Below are 24,774 nucleotides of genomic sequence, written 5' to 3'. Positions count from 1 at the left end.
ATATATAGGTTTTAAAACATTTATAGTTTAAAGTTAAGGTAAACATCATTAGACTATATCCATAGAATAGGAATTGATGACAGAATAAGTAGCCAGAACAATCTCTCTCTCTCTATTTCAAGTTTACTTATTTATTTTGGAAGAGAGAGAAAAAGACAGTAAGCTGGGGAGGGGCAGAGATAGAGGGAGAGAGACCATCCCAAGCAGGCTCTGTGCCCTTAGGGCAGAGCCTGAGGCAGTGCTTTGATCCCACGAATTGCCAGATCATGACCTGGGCAGAAATCAAGGGTCAGAAGCTCAGCCAACTGAGCCACCCAGGCGTCCCAGTTGTCATAACAACCAGGAGTTGGATAGGCTCTGCAGGTGATTAACTACCAAGGAGAAACATGTGGAAAGATTAGAGAAAGGTTAGAGAAATTTTAAAGATCGTTGGCTTTCTTGCTTCTACACTGTTTTTCTGGAATCTATTTTGAGTGGTAAAGAAAGCTCCAGATCCTCCCTAGAGTTGAACTTCAATTCTACTGTTTGGGAAATAAAGAAGTACAACATATATATATGCTGAGTAAGGTACAAGGTTTCCTAAAAATTCTTATAGTATGGAACCATAAATTTCCATGGTTGAAATACATAATAATAAGAAAAATTGCAATAAACTGCATGTACAAAAGTTACAAACTTTTTAATGTGGCCATTTCCAAACACTTGAAATATCCATATTATAACTCCAACTTGTATGTGGGTCATTAGTGTATATGGACACGTTTTAATTTCCTCACTATTAATAGTTTTCTGGTTGGTTTTATTTGAAATATTCAGGTTTGACACAGGGTTTATTGCGGCAACTACTACCTTGAGATGCTAATTGCAGTGTGGTTTCCGGTTTAAAACAATCTATAAGTGTTCGTTAGAGCGGACATATTCCTTTAAACCTTTTGAACTGAGCCCTCCAAATATTGTCATTGTTGCCATATGAGTCATGACTGTACTTTCTTAGTATAGTAAGGCAACGATAAATACGTATTCCCAAGCAAATACAGAGATTTCTACCATACCAGTGCCCCTGCTGAAAAATTGTCCTGTGGCTAGTATTTTTACATTCCAAGTTTCAGGTATAAAAGAGACATGTTTTAATATTCTCAAATATGAAAATAGTGATGTCTGTGAATTCTGGGGCCGGGGGGGGGGAATAGGTGCATTACATTTCTTTTTGCGTCTGGCAGAATTCACTGAATTTAAGCAATGATGGAGAGCTTTTGAAATAGGATGTGTAAAGTACAGAAAAATGTATTCAAGTATTTCAGAGACATATTGAGACAATGTGGTTTATCATAACTTCGAACCACACAGCTTTTCCTCAGGGAACACAAACAACGTTGTGTTCTAATCTATCTTTAGTACAAGAATATATTTCCATGATTTTGGTTCATATACACCAAATAAAGACTGTTCAACTTTCGGGTGCACAGTCTGCAGAATAAGAGTAACAATTTCTTTCAGTTGTGACATTTGTCTTTAATGCCAAATATGGTTTTTGCGTGTTTGTCTGTTTTTTCCAATAATGTTTTAAATTACTTATAAAGGAGGGCAGTTTGGTCCTTCACTTAGCAAAAATCACTGAGCATACGTTATTTTTTCACAAGTTATTTTTAAACACTACAACTGGATACAGCAAAGTTCAATAACTTTGAGAACTTTTTAGCTTTAAATGGCAGTTCTTGCTTTTAGTTTGAGATTGACTAAAATTCAGAAAATAATACCATTGGATTCAAAGACTGGCTTATTTTTTCCTCTTAAAGCTGAGTTAATTGTTTCTTAATGTTTAAACTTTTCTCTGTCAACCTTTTGGCACACTGAGTTTCTATTCAGCAAATCTGACCAAAAATTAAACATATCTAAAGAGCATTCTGGAGCTTTTTAAAAATACAACAATAATGATAAAAATAATGCAGAAAAATTGCAAAAATTAAAAAGAATCAGAACCTGGTTCAATTTAACCAAGAACTCTATCATATATTTGTACTTAATTACACTGCATGAAATCAGTTAATGCCCCATTGTAACTGAAATAATTCCATGGGTTGCTGATAAATTTTAAGTAAAAATTGTATTTAAAATTATTCACATCTAGTGAATGGCATATATATTGAAATCATTAGTTCAGAAATATAAAAACAACCAATCCTCACTTTATAGAAATGACTTATTTATATAATTTAGAATTAAAATCTTCCCTCCTTACATTTGGAGCTAAGAGTTTGAACCTATATAACTTTGATCGGAAAACTGTTCTTATTTAAAAAATCTTTCATAAATCCATTTTTGTTTTAACTAAATTCATTTTTATCAAAATGTAAATACTATAAGCCCATTGAACTTTAAAGTCTCATTCTAAGCTAAAATATAAAAATCTTAATGAACTTTGTTCAATTATATCAAAACATTAAACATAATTACATACAGACAATTAAGCAGCTATTAAAAAACTAACAAAACAAGGGTGCTGGCTTGCGGTTTTCAGTGTTTGGTAATAATTCCAAATACACACCTATAACACTTATTTAAAAATGATAATGTTATTTTCAGTATTTCCATCTTCATTCATAGAGATATAGCTACGAAAAGCAGATTTTGTATATAATATGATCTGTTAAGCCATTTGTTTGAGATTTCCAAAGAGGGAAATATTGTATTTGAAACAATTAGATTTAGTATATAAATAACAAAACTTTTTAATTTTAAATTTATGATTTGAATTTTTTTGGTATTACATAAGTTGGGCCGGTAGTATCTGTATGTGCAATCCTCTGAGGGCGTGAGTTTTCTACAGAATTAACTGATTATTTTCTGTTTTGTAACTATAGCATAAGAACATGTTTTAAAGCCTCAAGCTACTGATGGTTAAAGTCTTCAACATTTTCCCTTTTTCCATTTATAAAGTTAATTGTGCAAAATTTACTTTTGTAAGATTTAATGTCATTGAGCTGAAAAGCAAGAAATTCCAAAGAAGTTTTCACGTGTACTATTATGTGACATTATATAACAACACAAACACATTGGCAATAATATGTCCACTTACATGATATACTGTGAAAGGACAGATAATCTTAAAGTAATATGAAATAGAATCCTCATAGTATATATTTTTGTATCCATTAAAAGCCTCTTAATATGCCTGTGACTTTGCAGAGCAAATCATAATAATACCTTCCCATATGCCACTTTAATTTGATGGTCCTTATTTGTATACCACACACACACACGCACATACACACACCCATGGAAAAGAAACTTTCCTTTGAATTGATCGTTCACACTTGCATGCCCCCGGAGGCTTAATCTTGCTGCTGATGAATATCCTCATGCCTAAGAATTTTATAGATAACCCAGTAGAAAATGTTAAAAATCAAAAAGGCTAATGGGAAACAAGCTCGAGAGATGGTGTCAATCTTCTTGGCTCTGTCGATAAAGACCTTCCTCATTTCATCAGGGCTTTTCGGCATTACCTGGACAGGATGGTTTGGGCCCTTTGGGGTCACACCATCTTTTGCTTGCAGACATGGCCCCATTCCATAGGCTGTGAAGCTGAATCGACTTTCCCTTACCTCATCATCCTGTCAGAAGGAAAACATAAGAAAACACTTGAGTCATGGAATAGAGCGTGTGTAACAGGCATTTCGGATTCGTAATGTAAATTTTATCACGATAAAGGTTACAAGCATATAAAGATTGAGTTGCTTTGTTTCCCATTCAAGTTTTACTGATTTATCCTGCTGCATCATATAAATGTGTCTATTAAGAAATATGGAACTCTCAAATAATATGTTTTATTGGAAAAACTAAACATTCTGGTATTATCTACGTATTGCTACAATATATAAATAAGTTGAGCAAGCAAAGGAATCTATTGGGATCTTATACATGTTCATATACTATGTTTTTGGGGTTTTTTTTACATAATGTGGATAAATAATATGATGTCAAGGGGGAAATATTAAGATCATTGACTGGATTTTTCTTTTTCATAGAGGCAAACTTTAATGTTTCTTTCCTATAATTTTTATATGACTTCATTGGAAAATACACTCTAGCTCAAGAACGCTGTTTGGGTTTTGTTATCCTCACCTAACGTGACTTCTATGTTTTACACTAAACCATCTAGAAGACTCTAAGATAGTCATATATTCTAGTTTATATGCGATTATTTTTCAGGTACATGGACTGAGTTGAAATTATGAATGAAATTTGGCTGAAGTTTATTTCATGTTCTGGAAAGATATTGTTACCTTTCTCTGAAATGTTGCAAGTTAAAGAATTCTCCATATACATACGTGAAAAGAAAACCAAAATTTAAACCAAAATTTACTTAATAAAAATATGATAAATGAAATGTGTTCATGATAGGAAAACATGGCATTTAGAGTTTATAATGAAATTCATTGATGAATAATTTAATTTAATCATTTATTTATAATGTAACAATAGACAACTGCCAATTAATTAGGGTTTTTTTTTTTGCTACTAAAACTGAAAATTTAAAAGATGACATTTTCTAAAGTTGTTTTAAAGTTGTCAAAGCTCTCCTTTTATGAAAGTAATTTTTAATGGTAATATAGGAGGCAAAAGTAATTGGCTCAAACTCTTGAAAAATTATTTTGGGTCTGTTTAAGCAGAGGCTCAATAAAATGTATTTTACAAAATATGAAACTGAAAAATGGAAATTAAAATGGATTCTGAACATGAGAAGATGATCAAAGTTCATGTAATAATGTTTGAAATAGTTTTTTGGGAATAATGGAGTAAGGCAATTTCACATGAAAAATAAAAACAAATAATTCTTGGGAAACAGCTGAACTGTAAGATGCATAAGCAATTGAATTGTGAGGAAATAAATCTGAAGTAAATGCCGATGATTATACTTAACTGCTGTTGTAATCTTATAAAAATTGGAAACTGAATTTTCAGTACTCTTTAAAAAAGATGTTCATTTATACTGGCTTTTTTTTTTTTAGTTTCCATGGAAATTTTAAGGCTAAATTATTATTTGCCTTGGATTTTTTATGTGCCAGAAAAAAGTGGATATACAAGAAATTAAGCTGTTCCTATGTAAGTGCTAAAACAGTTTCCTTATAATTTAGGAAATCATGCTGCTGTTTGCATTTCAGAAAAAAAGCGTAGATCATTGGAGAATTTGTACAACTTTTGGGTGCAAATCAGCTGAATGCTGAAGGATATATAAAATAGCCTTTTAACCTATATCAACCCATGTGTCCAAAAAAAAGCCATCTCAAAATAGGACGAAAGATAATTTCTCAATGAGCATTTACAATGAGGTGTTGACATATTAGTTGAACCAATTAGGAGATGGGTTACAAAAATGCTAGAATTTTAGGATTCTACTGTATTTAGTAAAGTAGAATCCATTTATTTTTTCCCCCTGGCTTTACTAAGAAACAACTGGCATATATTACTGTACAAGTTTAAGGTATACAGCATGACCGTTTGATTTACATATACGATAAAATGATTATCACAGTAGTTTTAGTATCCATCACCTCACATAGATAGAAAAAAAAGAAAAGAAAAAAAAATTCTCCCTGGGATGAAAATTCTTAGGATCTACTATCTGAACAACTTTCCTGTAGATCATGCAGCAGCATTAGCTGTAGTCATCATGTTGTACATTACTTTCCTAGTGCTTATTTATCTTATAACCGGAAGTTTGTGTCTTTAACCACCTACCTCCATTGACTACCTTTCTAACCATCAATTCGGAAGAACTTAACTATGTTCAAACCCTTAGAGACTCCACACACCCCCGCCCCCCGCTCCAGTTCTCCATCTCAAAACAGAGACAACCTTTTCAAGATTTAAGATATTCAGTGAACAACCACATTATGTTCCATGGCATCTTTCCACTAACTGTGAGTAGAGGGTTAATCTCAGGGCCTGGGCTGATGAATGACTTCTGATCCTTTCAGCATCATTTCCTTGAAAACAATAGAGCTCACTAAATGGGGAAGGTGGAGTTTGCTACATTCACTGCGCAAGGGCACCGCTGTGTGATGGCCTGAAGGCCCTTGGGCTACGTGACCAGAACGTAGACAAGTCTGGTAAGAAATAAGGGCTGTGGCTTCTTTGTGTCAATGTGATAACATATGCTCTGACGTTTGTCCGTGGCAGCGCGTCTACATGCGCCTGTGGATGAGGCCCAAAGCAGCTGTGCTCATGAGTAACTGCCCTGCCTCCTGGGGAGATGAGAAAATGCTACGTCTGATGGGCCGGCTGCCTCACATGCTCCTGTAGGACTGAGTGAAGCCCAGTGTGTCTGGAGGGTCCGACTGACAAATTTAACCACGCATTTCAACGGTGGTGACAGAAGCTGACTTGGCTTTCAGATCCTTTCAGACTCAATATGGCCCAAAGTTCAGGGAGGGAATTTGATAAGAATGTTGATACTGATCCCCCCTGGGGTTGAGATAGCCAAAGTCCCACGGAAAATAACTGGGGATAAATCTTAACTATCGCAATGTGGAAGACACAGAATGATCCCTTATTGAATTGGTAGACGGGTGATTAATGAGATAAAACGGAAGGAGACCAGGGTGATAAAACCGAGGGGAAAATGGCTCAAAGTACAATTTTCTTGTCTCCTATTTAGTTGATTACCTGTGAAACTGAAACCACTTGGTAGAAAGAGAAATTAGAGCAAGTAAAGCAAGCGGCTTCATGGCCTGTAAGTCCACTTGGGAACTGGAAGAAAACTGCATTTAATCCCTGATGTTACTTCTTTGCAACCCGAGGCCAACAACACCGGAAACTAGCGAGTATTGTGTAGTCCTGTCCAATAGAAATATACCGGGAGCCACACATGAACACCGTGTGTATAATCTTCAATTTAAATTTTACACTATCTACCATTTTAATGAGTTAAAAGAAACCAATGAAATTAAGGTCAGTATTACATTTTCTTTAACTTAGTATGTCCTAATATGATTTAAATAGTTACTCAAAGTAAAAAGGAGATCTTCTATATTCTTTATTTCATGCTAAGTCCTTGAAATCAGCATATATTTTTAATACACCTCTGTTCAGACTCTATATTTATTTTTTTTAGTGTTTTTCAAGGTTTATTTATTTTTGAGAGACAGAGAGAGAGACAGAGTTCAAGCAAGGGAGGGGCAGAGAGAGAGGGAGACCCAGAATCCGAAGCAGGCTCCAACTGACTGAGCCACCCAGGGGCCCCTCAGACTCTGTATTTCTAGTGCTCAATAGCCACATGTGGCTTGTGGCTACCATTTTGTATGAAGCAATTATAACATAAAGAAGCGGGATCCCTTTACTGTGAAGTACCAGCTGATATCTGTGGTCTATGCTTTCTAGGATTGACATAGGGATATATATATATATATATATATATATATATATATATATATATATATACCGCAGCATGACAAACAATGTTAGCTGTGAACGCTGACTTCTAATGTGCTGCAGCTACTGGCCAGCATGTAATCAATGACCCTTTTGGAGCAGGTAAAGTCTGGGGTGGTATGAATCTATGCTGAGGACCAGCTTCCTGGTTCTCCCACTGCTGTGACATTGAACAGCAGAAGTAGTTATGTTAAGGGAAGTAGCAAACCTGGCCTGGCCATGTGATAAATAAAAATGAGCCTAGCCAAACCACATTCTCTGACCTAAACTCTGGCAGACACCATGATTAGGGGAGTCCTCCAGGCGTGGGTTCCCCACGTACTTCTCCTTCTGGAAAGGCAGGAAGCTACACATGATTCATGGGTACATTTGCTTTTATAGCTGCCATGCTGGGTTTTGCCGATGGGCAAAAATTCTGGGCTATTCACAAGAAAGATCATGGCCAGAGGTAAATCTATTAGCTCTCTTTAGGTGGCTTTTAAGACACAGAATGGAAATTGACAGGAGTCCTATGAAAGATTTCCTGGCACATTTTTGCCAGCTGGGAGGAAGGAAATCTGTTCCAGTTCCGGCAGCTGCTTCCTTTAAGGAACCCTGTTAAATATGCTGCTTTCATCTCAGAAGTTAAATCAATGATGCCGGTGGGGAAAGGAAACAAAAGGCACTGATGTGGGCTGCTGAATTTACTCCATCCATGAAGGCAGTTGAAACAAAGAAGCCTGGTTTGAAGGCTGGGCTCTCCTTGCCCAGCTCGGAGTGGAATATCCAGCAGATGTTATTACCTTTGGCTAAATGCATAAGTGGAAACGACGTGACACATGCATGAAGGATCTTGCCATTTCTGGTTTGAACTTCATCTCGGGCAGTTGTTTCCTAGCCCAGTTACAATTGGATGTACTAAATGGGAAGCCATTAGAATTGCTTAAACCTTCCTTTGTGGTGACTATTAAACAGTACAAGATTCCAGGAAGGTACGGGGCACTTGGATGGCTCAGTGTGTTAATTGTCTCATTTCAGCTCAGGTCACGATCTTACAGTTCCATGAGTTCAAGCCCTGCATTGGGTCTCTGCTCTCAGTGCAGAGCCTGCTGTGAATCCTCTGTCTCTCTCTCCTCCTCCCCGGCTCACACTCTCTCTCTCTCTCTAAAATAAATAAACATTAAAAAAAAAAAAAAAAGATTCCAGGAAAGTAAATGAAACTCTTAGTTCTGATTAAAGAAATAGTGGAAGCAGGGGTGCTAAGTCCTTCATTAACAGTCTGACTGCTGACTACTTGGGGTCACTAAAGAAGTCCCTCAACAGCCTCTACCATGATAAATAGTAAAAACTGAAGAGCTTCAGAAGGACAAAGGAGGATGGTATGCCTTTTTTAAAATATTTCATTTTTAAGTGATATCTACACCCAGCATGGGGCTTGAACTCACAACCCCAAGATCAAGAGTCACACACTCCACTGTCAGCCAGGCTCCCCGAAGCACTGGTATACTTAACAGACTGGACTAGGGTTTTCCTTTTAGGTTTATATAAAGAAAAAAGCCTGACACTGTGCATCTTCATGTGGTGTAGACCCAGTTAAGGAAACGTGAAATCTCCAGCTTATTATCACAAACTGGTTTGAAAGAGTTTGGTCTAGGTCACTGTCAAAAGGAAGTTGGTTAATGATAAATGGTAGTTTCTCTCTCTGAGGAGAAAGTCAAGGGAGGGTTTCGTAACTAGTGGCCCATGTGACTAGGTAAAGGTAACTAATTAACCTGGTTAAAATTCAGGGCCCAGCCCCATCAGACCAATTTCCAGAAATAATTGGAGGAAACCATTAGGAATGATTTACAAACAATAAAGGACAAACTATTATCTCTTCTGCATCCCTGTATGAGAAAAACAGCTTGTATGTAACACTATTTGTAATTTGGCAGATACATTTTGATTCCTGTTGACCATTTTGTATCAAGTGGCTGGAAGGCAGAATGAATCTGAAAGTGGAACATGGGCAAACGAACTGTGACAGGTCTGAGGCAGGCAACAAATAGCCCAAGTTCCCTCTCTGACGCCTTAAAAATCCATCAGCTTTAGAGACATCTGCTATGAAAACACATGCAGACTGGAATTTCTGAAGAAGACTCAACAGTGGTACTGTAAGACGGCTGCCAGAATTCTAGACTGGAAATCTCTCTGATCTATTTGAATGGCAACTACTGATACTCTCTTGTGCTCTGGTAGAAGCAGTTTCCAAACTGAAGGAACCCAAAGGGCATCAGACTTTATTTAGGCTTAAAAACCCTATCATCCTATGATGGGCAAGGTCAGAAAGGTATTTCAGTCTAAGTTCCCTGATAAAATGAAAACGGTATCTTTAGGAACAAGCAAAGGAGAACTACTCAGGCGAAGTACATCATATCCATGAAAAGGTAGCTTATTTGACAATGGACCAGAGATGGAATCTCCAGCTGGAGCTATCCAGAGTGGTATGAATCTCATGATTCTCTTCCCACTGAGACAAAGCTGGTCACCTCGTTCACCAATAGAAATTTTTACATAGAAGGTCAGGAGCTAAACTACACCTTCAGTCTAATAAATAATTGTAGTTGAAAGCGAGGTAAGTCCACAAAATGAACTGGCTTGAGAACCGGTGTATGTGGTAGTATCCGAAGTATTGCTCTCAGAGCAATATCTACATATTCAAAGCTCTTGACTCTAGCCAGTGGCGTTGCCTTATGGTCAGGCAAGTGGCCCAGGTTAAACGAACAATTAACAACATCCCATGGTGGGAGATGAAATTCCTTATAAAAATTCCAGGGTATAATTAAATTAAGTCAAGTAATGTTTTCCTGGTTGTTAGCTCAGAAGGAGAATAGAGTGCCAAAACAGATGTCTTGGACCGGCCATGGATGTAGCCATGATGGTGTCCAGGCCATGCAACAATGGACAGAACTGTGATATATTCCTCTGTTGTGTCATTGATGTGGTGGCAGCTTGACCTGAATATTAATGAAGGAAAATATTGCTTGAAAATTGCCTTTGAATTAAATCTCCTGAGGATAAGTGCTAACACATTGCTGGCAGATGGAATGCTAAGGTCTTTGACTATGGCTCCTGGAGGATTCCGTGGATTTTAGCAGAAATAGACAGAGTCCATCTTGGGCTTTTTTTATACCATAACAGAAGCCACAGATGAAAATACTATTAATGGCTTGGAACAAAACATTTTTATATCAGTTTGGGGTCCTGGAATAGATCTCATTGAACAAAAGAACACATTTAAACATGACCAGTGAACAAAATGGCCCAAGAGTGCAACAGAGTGAGGGCATTTAAATAGAAACTGGAATGAGGAATTAAAACACTTATTACTAAAGACAGGACAGCAAGGACATAAAGAGCTGGCTAGTTCACAGGATGAGTGTGTAGATCACTTGAGTATGAGTGCCAGCAACAAAGAATGCCTTTAACAAGGTTTCTAGTTTCTGGTGGTTGAAGTGTGGGGGGTTGGGAGCAATGCTGTGACATTATTTTGTTATTCCCACTTACAGACATTTCTTTTGCATTATAATGGTTCTGATATAGCATATCAGATATATATTATATACCTGATATAATGGTTCTGGGCCCATGATTACATTTTCTAGCTGATGGGATCATTGATGCTTCTGATCTATTATTGGATCATATTTATATTAGATGATATTAATAGATAGATCATATCTATTTCTTTAAACTAGGAAGACATCCATGCTCCCTGTGAGTGAGGGGACAAAACATGTTGTGTGCTTGAGTCCCGTGAGGACTTCCAATTAGACGAAGATACTTTATCTGCTGTTTCTCCTGACTTTTATCCTTCTAAAAGTTAAATAAATGACATGAGACTAAAGCTTATTTCTGTCTTGTAACCATGACTGCGTTCTCAAACCTGTAATCAGGCTATAGTGCTGTAATGAACAAAGCTACTTGACCTCTAGATGTCAGTTTTCATAGAAAAATGACACATTTGAACAATTTAAATTTAATCGTCTTTATGTAGCATTGATTCCTCATAAAATTTGGCAACAACCTGTCAAATCACCAGCATTCTATGTGCATGCAATAATGACAGCCTGGGGGAGGGCAATGTTTCTCACACTGCGGTCCACAAAACACCTGCCTTGGAATCACTGGGACGGTTGCAGAGATCCAGTTTTCTGAATGGCAATTGTGGAGATTTGTACTCATCAGCCTTTAGGTTGTCCCAGAAATCTGCATTCCCAGCAAGTTTTCTAGGTGATCATAATGCACAGCAAATTGTACAAGCGTTTCCAAGAGGCATTAATGTATCTATCCAAGCAGGCTTGAATTTAGTGAAGAAACATCTTTTGAATTCCACTCAAATTTACATTTTTAAGTGGCAGTTTATGAACACATACTCTGTGTTAGTATTTAACTACTATTTCATTTTTAAATAATTTTCTGTTTTACCTAAGGCTGCTTCTAGGTAATGTTATGTGTAAGGTTATTTATATGATCTGTATCTTTATCCATTTTTAAATCTACCATGGGCCAAAGCATATCCTGGGCAATGGACTTTGCATAATTATGAGTCACAGCATGATAGAGTGCATTACTGTTTTCGAAAGCATCCGGAATATGGTTTCACTAACATCATACATCCGATTAATTGTGGTGCTGGAGAAATAGAAACACTTTGAACTTCAATGAAAACATTTCCCTCATGAAAATGTCTTGTTCAAATACTTATTTCCTAGTAATGGTAACAAAAACAAGGTGTTGAGGAGAACTTACATTCTAAAAAACATGAAAATAAATTGGGCATTTGCATTATAAAAATATGTGTGTGCTATATAGGAAGTCATTTCCAAATATATCCTTTTAATCTCAAAAATATTAGATGGTCCAAATTTACAATCTGACTCAAGATTGACATTTGAAATGCAAATGTGCAGTGAAATTCTTTATTCCAATTAGTACTCAAATATTTGTTTGAAATAATTCAGTTTTCTGGAGATATCTTCAGCTTGAGTTTCTAATAGACTGAAGGTCAAACATGTGAAGTATTTAGACCAACATCTAAAACTTTTGACTCAAACACTGTATGTTAGCCAATATTTAATGTTGATAAAAGTAAGGCACTTTCCAACCCAAGATATAGGTAATAATAAAAATTAAATAGAATGAATTAAAATGAGCAAAAAATGAGCAAAAGAACATGGCTGATTTAAAAAGTAAAATTGAAGACATACCTTAATTTACTCACAAGTAAAATCACTTACTATGCTTAAAGCAAGTTAGAAGGGTAGGCAATGAAGAACGTAAAAACCCATTTAGTTAGTGTGCAATTCTTTATACAGGAGACCTGTTTTCACTAAGTTTGAAAGTGAGAAAAATGTTTCAGTAATTAAACATCAAGATCACATTGTGAAATATTCTACATGCTTTTTCATTTTATTAGAGAGTGATGCCAAAGAGTGACTCATGGAACATGCATAGTATAACTAGAAGTATTGAGAATAGAAAATCCAAGTCTAGGGGCACTTGGGTGGCTCAGTGGGTTCAGCACCCGACTCTTGGTTTCATCTCAGGTCATGATCTCATGGTTTGTGAGTTTGGGCCCCCTGTCAGGCTCTGTGCTGACAGCTGCTTGGGATTCTATGTCTCCCTCTCTCTCTCCCAAAATAACTAAATAAACTATTAAAAAAAAATCCAAGGGCAGAGACAGTCATTCATTTGAATTACTTCATCTCCATCATATAACAGATACATATTAACATACAAGTAATATAAGAATTTATTTCCTATCCTCTTCTTAGTCCTTAAAAATGGCCAAAATCTTATTTTTGGGTGTGGGAGTGGTGAAAGCATGAAGCTTGCTAGTGAGTGATAATAAAACATGAAGACTCTATGACAGCATGAATGATGATTTATTATGTGAACTGCTGTGGGGTACAACAGCATTAACTACATTATTTTCATCCTAATGTTTCTCCCCTGGTAGGTGCCTTTGGGTGTTCTGTATACAATCAAGATGTCAAGTAATTATGCCAAAGGTCTTTCTGTTTCAACAATTTTCCGTAACTTCTAATTGCCAAATAGGAGAGTAACAAAGGAAGGAAAAGTGAATTGCTGTTCATTTCCATTTACAGGGTTTCAAAGTGTGTGGATTTTGAAAAAAAAATTTACTAATAAACATAACAGTGGCTTATTTTTGTTGGGAAGATCTCCATCACTTAGAAAATTCTGAGGTAAGATGAAATATAGGAATGAATCAAAAATTCTTTTTCCAAAATACATATCAGTTTAATACATCTATATACATTTCCGTATTATTTTAAAATGGAAAGCTTCAAAGAATACAATTATAGATGAGATTAAAAATACATTATGGTTGGAAGTCAATTGTCAATATAAAATTATTTAAAATCCAGTTTTCATGAGAACTTTGCATTGATTATTGATGACATGCATTAGTTATGAATTAGCCAAGTTTATGTTTATATATTGAAATTAGATTCAGAAATGGTTTGGAAATTATTTACATGGTAAAATGTAGGCTTAAAAAGATGAATGCTAAGATAAAATAAAACAAAGATGGAATGCATACATTTTAGGAGATTGATGAGAAATCAAGGAAATAATTCTTTTAAATACTCATGTATCTATTTCTAGCACGATATGCCAGATTCGTTCAGTACCAACTCGAATTAAAGGGAGACATAAGATAATATGTTATGATAGACAACATATGTAAAAAGCTGTAAATGTGTTTTAGTTAACTTTGAGATGGAAGTCACTATAATGCATGTGAAATTAGATTAAGTAGAGGTTACATTATTTTATTGAATGCTATTTTCCTAAATAGATATTTCAGAGAGGATATAGCTCCAAGATCTAGCTGTGTTTAACACAGACCCTAAATATTTGTTTGCAGGAAATCGTTAAATTCTAACAATTTTTGGTTTACTTGAGAGGATGAAATTTTGAACCCCTCCCATATCAGAGTCATTCAAATATAATTTAGTTTGAAATGATTGGGAAACTACTCTTCCTTGGGCATGTATCAAAGAAATTTGTAGGAAATATTTTCCTACTTAAAAATTATCTTATACTCCAGAGGATAGCATAAACTGAGCTAAATGGAAACTTTATTATATAATTTAATATATATGGGTACCACGTTGCTTTCAACTGTCTATGGAGCCTCATCCCTTCAAAATGCTGTATGTATATACACATACATATATGTGTATGGATATATATATACATATATAAATATATTTATGGATATATATACATATACATATATATATATTTATGGATATGTATATGTGTGTGTGTGTGTGTGCGTGTGTGTGTGTCCTAAAACTATAGAGCCGAAAAACTGTACAGGGCAGAAAAAACAACTATTTGTTATTCTTAGAAGTTACCTTGAGTTATTTTTGAGGTAAGACAGCATATAAATACATAAGTCAATAAAATAATGACAAGCTTTTGTACAGATAGTCAAAATGCAGTCAATGAATCTTTTTTTTTTTTCAAATTTTTGTTTAAATTCTACTTAGTTAATATAGTGTAATACTGCTTGCAGGAATAGAATTTAGTGATTTGTCACATGCATATAATACCCAGTGGTCATCATAAGAAGTATCCTTCTAGATACCCATCACCCATTTAGCCCATCCCCCAAGATAACCATTGTGCTTAGCAAAATATAAACTTGGCCGTTATTTCTCAAATCCAGAACTAATGGCTCATTTTTCTTTCATTTGAGTATATAAATAGCAATGGACACACAATAACAAGCAGGAAGACAGAGGTACTGGAATACTGTGTGAATATGTTTTCTCTCAGTAAACCATTGCATCATTACACTGTGATGCAGAAGAAGCTTTGTCAAATGCATTAAAGCAACCCCACATCATCCATTTCTCTCCACAAATAACATGTATTTAGAAACATTTTGGGCACACCTTTATAACCCTGCAGGACTAAAGTAATGATATCATCACATGTGGGAAGAGCAACTTCTAACCAAAACACTTTCATATCATGCATACACCCACACATATACAGCACTGGGAGTAAGCGTCTACGACATGGTGCAGTGGGTACTCGGCACACAGCAGGCTATGACAGTGTGGGGTGGGGAAATTTGGATACAAGAGCAAACTTGTATTCTTTCACAATAGACCAAAGATTCACTCGCTCATACCTTAATGGAGAAAAAGTAAAATATAAGAGATTCCACACAATGCTAAGCCAATTCTGAACCAAGTTAAAAGTTTTCTAGGAATAATATTTACATTAGTATAAGGCCCCCTGTTGTGACAAACTTTTTATACTGAGGCTATTTTATTTACTTTGCCTATTCTGCCAATTTAGAGCGCTTGAAAAAAGCTATGTAAACCAGTACTCGTGAAAATATAGGGTATTGGATCAACATTTAGACTCATTTAGATTACTTTGATTTAAAGATTTGGATTGCTTAGACTGTTTCTAAGCAAGTTACAGGTTTTAAAAATGATGAATTCAAAGACTTGTTAGTTTGAGAAAAATAGTTTTCAGAAAGCAAAATAATCATCCCCAAATTTGCACAAGGATTGGAATATTATAAAAAAAAGTGGAATTCATATAATTTCCCATGAATATATTTGCATTACCATTTTGTTTCTTTTTTTTTTTTTTTTAATTTTTTTTTTCTCAACGTTTTTATTTATTTTTGGGACAGAGAGAGACAGAGCATGAACGGGGGAGGGGCAGAGAGAGAGGGAGACACAGAATCGGAAACAGGTTCCAGGCTCTGAGCCATCAGCCCAGAGCCCGATGCGGGGCTCGAACCCACGGACCGCGAGATCGTGACCTGGCTGAAGTCGGACGCTTAACCGACTGCGCCACCCAGGTGCCCCTGTTTCTTTTTAAAAAATAAGTATTTATAATGGTTGCTGAGGTAAACCTAATTTTTTATCAGAGTTCTTTTTGCATTGTTTTGTAAAGCAATATTTAATTAAATATATAGGAATTAAATTAAATATTTAATTAAATATATAGGAACTAAAGTTCCTATAGGCATTAACTGCTTAATTACTAGGGGTTTAAGTATATTGTCTCCCAAAGAGGCTACTATTTGTGTTATGCAAATACAATGCAATTACATTTTTTCTTAAAATTTATATTTAAGATAATTAAGTAAAAGTAATTGAATCAAGTGAATTTTTTGTTTTTTTCAGGGATGAAAAAATAAAGGAGATGTGGCTAGCTCTGTTGGGAACAAATCTGCAATTTTAGTAGAAAAATCAGTTGAACAATTATATATTATAAGAAAATTTAGTAAGTGCTTTAAAATAATACTGGCCCTAGATACCTGCTATGACATTGAGAATCCTTCAATTAGAGGAATGTAACATGTTTCCTATCTGTTCATCTAACACTGTATGTATTCTTAACCAAGATGTGAACCAGAATCATCTGGGGAGGTATTTTTATTTTTTTTTTTTTAATTTTTTTTTTTTTTTCTTTTTTTCCAACGTTTATTTATTTTTGGGACAGAGAGAGACAGAGCATGAACGGGGGAGGGGCAGAGAGAGAGGGAGACACAGAATCGGAAACAGGCTCCAGGCTCTGAGCCATCAGCCCAGAGCCCGACGCGGGGCTCGAACTCACGGACCGCGAGATCGTGACCTGGCTGAAGTCGGACGCTTAGCCGACTGCGCCACCCAGGCGCCCCAAGGGGAGGTATTTTTAAATGCACTTTACTCCAGAAATTTTAGTTTAGTAGACTGGACTGTTTGTGATTCCCCAGCCCAAATTTCTTGGCTTGGACGTGTTTCAATTCAACCACTGAATGCTATATCATAGGTGGCCAAGTCAAGCAAATAATATGCTCTCGTATAGATTAACTTTCTAACTGTTTAGCTATTATACTTGGACATGTGACCTTGTGATCTCTTTTTCACCAAATAGTTCAAAGGATGCTGCTATCAAAACCAAACTCTTTCATTTATTATAAAGAATCTCAACATTAAGAATGGATTCTAAAGATACACGGGTTGGACAAAGCATTTTACTTTTGCCTTATTTTTAGGTTTCTATTTTCTGACAAGAAAGGCTACAGTTAGAACTTCTTTGTGCAAGTAAATTTTCCCTTAATTTTTGAACTAATTTTGCTAAAGCAAATGATTATTTCCTTCATGGAGACTATTAGAAGATTGTATGTGTTATTTCTGTTTAAAATATACTTAAAAATCATTTTGATCCATCAACTATCTCAGTTGATAAGATGAAGGATGTTTAAATATCTTTTCACTGAGTGAGGGAAGACAAATGGAATTTGACGAGAATATCCTTAGCTGAAGGGGGATGGTGGTTGTTTGGATTTAAATATGCAAGGGGCTATGTTTCCCCACCAAACACTGCCTGGGTGCAGAATATGCTGTCTGCTTTTTTACTGATAACCACATTCCTCTACTTAGAGTTAAGAAAGCGAATTTACCGTGTCTGAGAAACGGTAAAACTTCTCCAATGCAAAAGCTTCTGTCTGTGGGAAGGTAAAGTGGACCAAGAGGGATTGAGAAACCAGAGAATCAAGTCATATATGAGTAAATATAATTGCACAATTGGTTTTAATTGCATATATCATTTTCACATACACATTAATCGATTTTCACATATGCAAGGTATGCAACCCCCAAAGTATGAAATGAACTTAAAAAAAAAAGCTATTTTTTTTTCCTGCACTAAATCTCAGTTACATTAGTTGCTCCCTGTATATTTCAACCAGTCGTTAGAAAATAAATAAGGTATTACTATTTGTGCATTTCCGTATTTTCCTAGAGAGCCTCTCACTAGAAAATTTAATCTTGTCGTCTTTTTGTGAACTAAAGAATAATGGGCTTCAGTATGTATCCTGATATTCTCATAGGTAGTAAAATTAAAGAGCTGCTTTGGTAGGATAATCCTTTTTGAGGAGGGACCAGAGTTGAGCATCTAGACTTACAATACAGTCTATCATGTTACCCATTGGACACTATGGCTGTTGGATGTGTGGTAGGTGTGGAATATGCCCGAGCTCTTAGCCCTCATTTGGACACCATGTACCTAATACTTCTCAGCACCTGGCTGATACATTTAAAATTGTATAGAAATGAGGAGGGAGGTAGAGAAATGGACAATAAAAGCAAAAAAGCAAACCAAAATGAGAAGAGGAAATAAGCATTACTTTACTTTGTATTAATATTAGAAGGAAAAAATGGTCTTTATCAGTCATTTAAAAGGAAAGAAGAAACAGAAGCTTAACCCTTATGATAGAGAATTTTTTTTGTCCTGTGATAGTGTTTCAGCCAGTGCCAAGTGTCATGAGAGAAAGGAGAGCAAGTAGGCAGTAGGAAGGGAGAAAGAAGGAGAGGAAAGAGACAGCAAAAGAATGAGAAAGGTACAAGGAAACCAGTAGATGGGGGTGTGATGGGGAGAAGAGGATAAAGAAAAGTTAATCTCTCCATCAAAATGTGTTTCAATATATAAATAATGTGCTTTTATTTTCATAACGACTTGATCAAATATAAGCCCAAGCACTGTTTTAGTCCAATGTGTTGCTCAGAGAATCACAATCCTGATGTTCCTTCCATGCTATTGTGAATTGGGTATTTTTTATGATTTGGGGGAGTCAAATAGATAGGACTGAATACACTATCATGTTAGAATATGTTTACTGCTCAGTACTGAGAGATCATGCGCTTGGGGTTTACAAAATTTAAGGAATATATCAATTGCAGCAAATAATTCAGAAACTATAAGGAATCCTTAAAAAAATTAAATCCTTTCAACATCCTTAAAAGTGCATACTATATGAACCAAACTACTCTGTTGAAGATTTGAGCATGTTTTGACTTAAATATTCCAATATATGGGATTCTAGACACAGTTTCTCCTCTGCATACAACTTTGACATTTCTCTATTGCATGTGAGTCCATTTGCTTTTAAATGTCAGTTGGCACTTTCATATTAAAAGAAGTAAACTCATAGATATGCTGGTCAATAGAAATTTTCCCTTACAGAAAAGCAAAGGGGGTTGATTGGACGTATGTGCACATATAAACAGAGATGACATTCCAAGTCTTAATAGAGGGGAACGACCCCATTCTGCACATCTACATTCAATTATGAGATTATTTCTACAACTTCTTGTGGTCTTCTAATGATGTTCTAAATACAATTTCCTCTGGGTTTCATTTAACAGGTGTAGCCAGGCAAAAATAGCACCTTCTTGTGTTTCCCATAGAGCTTCAGAATAAACAACTTAACAACATGAAAGTATGCATAAACTTTTCCACATACTTTTACATGAGTATCATAGCATTAATAAATAGATATTGGTTTAGGGAAACAATTAAAGGAATTAGTTTGATGAAAAGGAACAACTTTAATAGTTATATTTGATGACATGTTAAGTCAGACCATCAGTAAGACCCTCACACTGCAAGTAAGAAATGATATATTTTGTTAATTGAGGCAAAAAATGGTGTTGTTCCATGAAGTACCTTAGAAAGAAGTTGATAAATTCTCATGTCACCAGATATGTTGTGTAAAGTAGACCTGGGTGTCACCATTTTCTCCCTGAAGCTATTTTTGACAATTTCAGTTTCAATTGGACAAAACCAAAGGAATATTCATATGATTGGGTCCTCAGATTCCATTTCCTCTCTGTGCCACTGTATTAAATGTAACAAATTTACTTTCCAGTGAAAATTGGTATCCCAGTGAACCCAACGCATTTAATCACCTACCTTATTCTTTCTCTTTCGTCGAAATCTCAGAAGTTCTTTGTGTTGTCTAGATACAAAATTTACAGCCGCATATTCCAGAAGTGCTGAAAACACAAAAAGGAGGCATACTGCCATCCAAATGTCAATAGCTTTGACATATGAAACCTGGCCAAGAGAGAAAGAGAGAGTGAGCAAATTGACTTGTACTGTTGTTTCCACTGAGTACTGATACTCAGTAGTACTGATTCTACATTGTACCATTTATATCATCTTGAAGAAGAAAGGAATAAGATCAATACTTCTTGAGCTTAATAAACACTTTTTAGAAATTAATTGTGCAAGTTTATACATTAATCATACATCAAAACTTATGTATGTTTTACTAAATAAAGTTTGTTGTCAACTGAGGCACAAGACCAAATGTATGATTAAGACAAAATAAGTTGGAAATGTAATTTTACCTTCAGTGTAATCTGGAACAATGCTTGAAGAAAGCATAAAGTAACATCGAAATATAGATAATGCCATTTACCTGTTAGTTCCATGTTTTCTTCATTATTTTTTTTACTTTGAAATAATTTTAACATTAGCAAACATGTTGCAGGAACAGTAAAAAACATAAAAATAAAAAACAAACAAAAAACCTCCCAAGTTCTCCAGTTGTTAATATTTGACCAAATGTCAAATATATTTCTCTCTCTCTATCTTTTATCATTTATGGCCTTTCCTTGAACTACTTGAGAGTAATTTGCAAACACGATGCCTCATTACCCTAAAATACTTGTGTGTATTTTCTAAAAGAAAAAGACAATCTCCTCCTATATAACTCTAGTACACCCCCCAAAATCAGATTGATGTTAGTAAAATACAACCATCCAAACCAAAAACCCATTCTCATTTCAGCAATCGTCCCAATAATGCCCTTTTTAGCAGAAAAACATTTGTCTTTCCAGTCCAGGATTTAATCTAGAATTATATGCTGTCTCTTGGCGTCAGATCTCTTTGGGCTTCAATGTGGAACATTATGGTCAGCCTTTTCTTGCCTTCTGTGACCTTGATATTTTGGATAAGTGCAGACCAGATTTTTTTTTTTAGTGCCTCCCACTTTTGGCTTATTTGATATTTCTTTACTTTATACTCAGGTTATGGGATTTTAATAGGAACAGTGATGCCCTGTTCTTCAAGTGTATCATATCAGAAAGCACTCAATGTTGATCAGTTGGTTAAGGTGCTATCTACTAGGTCTCTCTATTATAAAGTTACCAATTTCTCTTGAGTAAATAAATATCTTCTTACTCATTAAGTTTCATCCATTAGACCTTGATGATTTTTGTCTGAATCAATTATCACAATGATGATTCCCACATGTGGATTTCCGAATTCCATCATTCCATCTACATTCATTAGTTAGCACTCTACAGTAAGAGAAGTTTGTCTTCCACATTACTTATATCAGTATAGACAAGTAATGATTTTGTTCAATGGGTTACCATGCATTAACATCACTATTTTGACGCTCACATTACACACACTGGGTCAGTAGGAGCCCCTAGAAGTTAGGCCATGCATCCTTCTGGCAAGTCTCCATCATGATTTGGGTACTTTCTCACTTTCTGGCATAAGGCATTCCAGACTCATCTGTAATTTCTTGTTCCAGTATTTGACTGAGGGCTTTCTCTAAGAATCCTTTTTTTTTTAACTGAAGAATGACTTTTAGAAACCAAGGATCTGGGCACTGGGTGTGCTCATTGTTTCCTGGGTATAACTACTTATAGGCCCTCTTAGTAGGCAGAGTTAGGAATGATATATGTACAGATATAACTAATATATATGATAAATGGTATATATACATATATATGATACATATATTATATATAATTATGTATAATATTATATATAAATTATGTATAATAATATAATATATATTATATAGATAAATATATTATAATGTATTATATAATTATTATTATATATACAACATATATATAACTTACCTGTCTATCATCTATCTCTGTATCTATCATTTATCTATCTATATTGAAAACATGAATTCACACTGGCATCTCTAATTCCAACTCAATATGACAGGGTTCACTCTAGCTTTCACTCTTTTCACTGATGTAACACTTTCTTGGACAGTGACAAGCTTGTCTGATTATCTTTAACATATATTTGAAGAGTCTCCCTGTATGTAACTAATATCTTAATTCCGCTGGCCCCCTCCAGCCTCAGCCCCATTAATCCCAGATGCCTTACTGACTGGGGCCTCACACCCAAAGTCCCCACTGGCTGCCTTGGTCCTGACCATGTCCTTGACCCCTAGACTCTGGTCCTGCCCACCCCAGCCAGCATCGTTGACCCTGACTACCCCCTTAGCTCCACAGGGTCTTCCTGTCTTCTGCCATCTCAAAGGTAAGAAAGAGAATATAAAGAAAGGAAAAAGAAAATAACAGAACAGAGAAATTTAAAAATTATTACTATTTTTGGGGTGCCTGGGTGGCTCAGTCCGTTAAGCATCGAACTTCAGCTCAGGTCATGATCTCCATGTCTGTGGGTTTGAGCCTCATGTTGGGCTCTGTGCCCACAGCTCAGAGCCTGAAGCCTGCTTCAGATTCTATGTCTCCCTCTCTCTCCATCCCTCCCCCACTCACACTCTCTGTCTCTCAAAAATAAACAAACATTTAAAATTATAAAAAAAGAAGTATTACTATTTTTGATAGGAAAAAAACACACAAAAAGAAGCGAAGCGAAACAAAGGAACGTAAAAAGGAGGAAGTATGTCCCTATTTCTTAGAAACAGATTCATACAGACTTCATATCTTTTCTTATTGAATATGTATGTGCTGTATTACACACAGTGTTGTATCATGAAAGCAATATCAATAAAATCATCACCTTTTGTGCCATGAGCATGAGATAATTCATTTTGTTAGATAACTTAGTCATGCCAATTAGATGTGGGAAAAAATATTCTCTCATTTGCCAGGAATGAGATTAAGAATGAAAGATATTTATGCGAAGCCTTTTTTTTTTTTTTTTTTTACATTATTCCTGGGAAATGGATAATTACCTAGAACTTTGCTTCCCCACTGATAGAAACAAATGTCCCTTCCCTAAGAAGATGTGGATCCAGGACAGCAGAAATATAGACGAGATGTAAGCAAAGATGTACTAATTACTTCTTGGAACTCAATGTACCTTACAGATCAAAATTTTATGCTTTAGAAATTTGACTATTTCTGTGCTGTCTGTATATCCTGTATTTTTTTCTCTCTTCATTCTTCATATTTAATGATGTTATTTTTGTCAGATGTCAACATTTGGAAACCTTGATCAAATTTAGGTTGTGGTTCAAAGGAGGGAAGTCTATGATGGGGAGAGCAGTAAATACTAAAGTGAAGAAAAACCCCTCTCCCACCCTTCTCAGTTGGCCTTTTAGGTCTCAGGCTAGACTTTGCCCAAGTCTGGCTCAGAATCCCATGGCACTTGTGCTTAACTGAACACACTGCACTGTAATTGCCTATTCTTATTCTCTTTCTGTTTAGACTCTTTGTGGGCAGATGTCATCTCTGAGTTGTTCACCACTGCAATAATGTTTGGCATGTGTGCACATATTTGCTGAATAAGTGGACAGATAAATGAAGGCGTAAAATGTTAAAATACAGGTGAAAAATGAATCACAGATGATGATTTATGTGTAGCTTCGCTTTCTGAAGTGATGTTTTGTTCATATCTTGGAATGGAATCTTTTAAAAAGAGGTCATTTCTTGACGCTTAAAACAGTGTCAACCTACATATGAAATATGCCAACAAGGGAGCCTCAACATCTCCTCCTCTATCTTAATGTGACTTCCAGGCAAAGATAGGTACACCCTCATTTTATTTCAGTGCTGTACTAAGTGTCTAATTGTTTATAAAATATAGATTTAAACCTCATGAGTTCTACAATTTGCCAGAAATCTTTGGCTGCCCTCAAATACATACTGTCCTGGAAGATATAATACAGATTTCAAAAATGCTATCTCAAGCTACACCATTCCTGGAAGAATATGACTCACAAAGTATGTGCTCATTCTTTAACAACCTGAATCTATAATGTTGTGAACCAGAGATAAATCAGAAATTTAATTTCCGTATTAATCCAATGAATATTTCCAATGACAACAGAGATAGGTATACGTCATTTATGCCTGCCAGGGTTCTGCTCATTGTGAACAGCTCCTGAGTGTTAAGCCTGACGGGCTTACTTTCCTGGTCCTCTTCTCTGACCCCCTTTGCCAATTTCAACTCTTTTTCTCCTCTGCCACCCTCACTGCTCATCTCGGTACAGCAAACTCAGGATGTGGGAAGTTTGGAACTCTAGGGATAGTAACTAAAATATGGACAACAGTTCTTACTCCAACACATGCACAACATACTCATGATATACAACACACTCCATGTGATTCAGATTCATCACCGTCTTTCCATCCTCTACTTGTTGCTGTCTCTTGGGGAAGACTTACTCCAATCAAGAGGCAGTTCATTCCTCTGAACCACCTTGTCAACAGTCTCAACGTCCAATGTGCTGTTGGAACCATGATTCAATTTTATGCAACAATC

The 24,774-nt window shown here is 35.7% G+C and overlaps 1 protein-coding gene across 2 annotated transcripts in view; it reads right to left on the bottom strand.

Annotated features, from left to right (window-relative positions):
- Positions 1–231: 231 nt before the first annotated feature.
- Positions 232–24,774, bottom strand: part of GLRA3 (glycine receptor alpha 3) — a 200,957-nt gene continuing 176,414 nt past the window's right edge. The window contains exons 8-10 of one of the 2 annotated variants that reach the window (XM_045462605.1): positions 20,194–20,337; positions 17,903–17,947; positions 232–3,611 (exon numbers count right to left, since the gene is read on the bottom strand). In XM_045462605.1, the coding sequence (XP_045318561.1) occupies positions 3,333–3,611; positions 17,903–17,947; positions 20,194–20,337 (468 nt within the window). In that variant the 3' untranslated portion in view covers positions 232–3,332. The remainder of the gene's footprint in view (positions 3,612–17,902; positions 17,948–20,193; positions 20,338–24,774) is intronic. The other variant, XM_045462614.1, reaches the window with a different exon arrangement.

This window comes from Leopardus geoffroyi, chromosome B1, assembly GCF_018350155.1.
Source record: "Leopardus geoffroyi isolate Oge1 chromosome B1, O.geoffroyi_Oge1_pat1.0, whole genome shotgun sequence".
In the NCBI taxonomy this organism is placed as follows: Eukaryota; Metazoa; Chordata; class Mammalia; order Carnivora; family Felidae; genus Leopardus; species Leopardus geoffroyi.
This window is presented reverse-complemented; position numbering and strand designations above follow the sequence as displayed.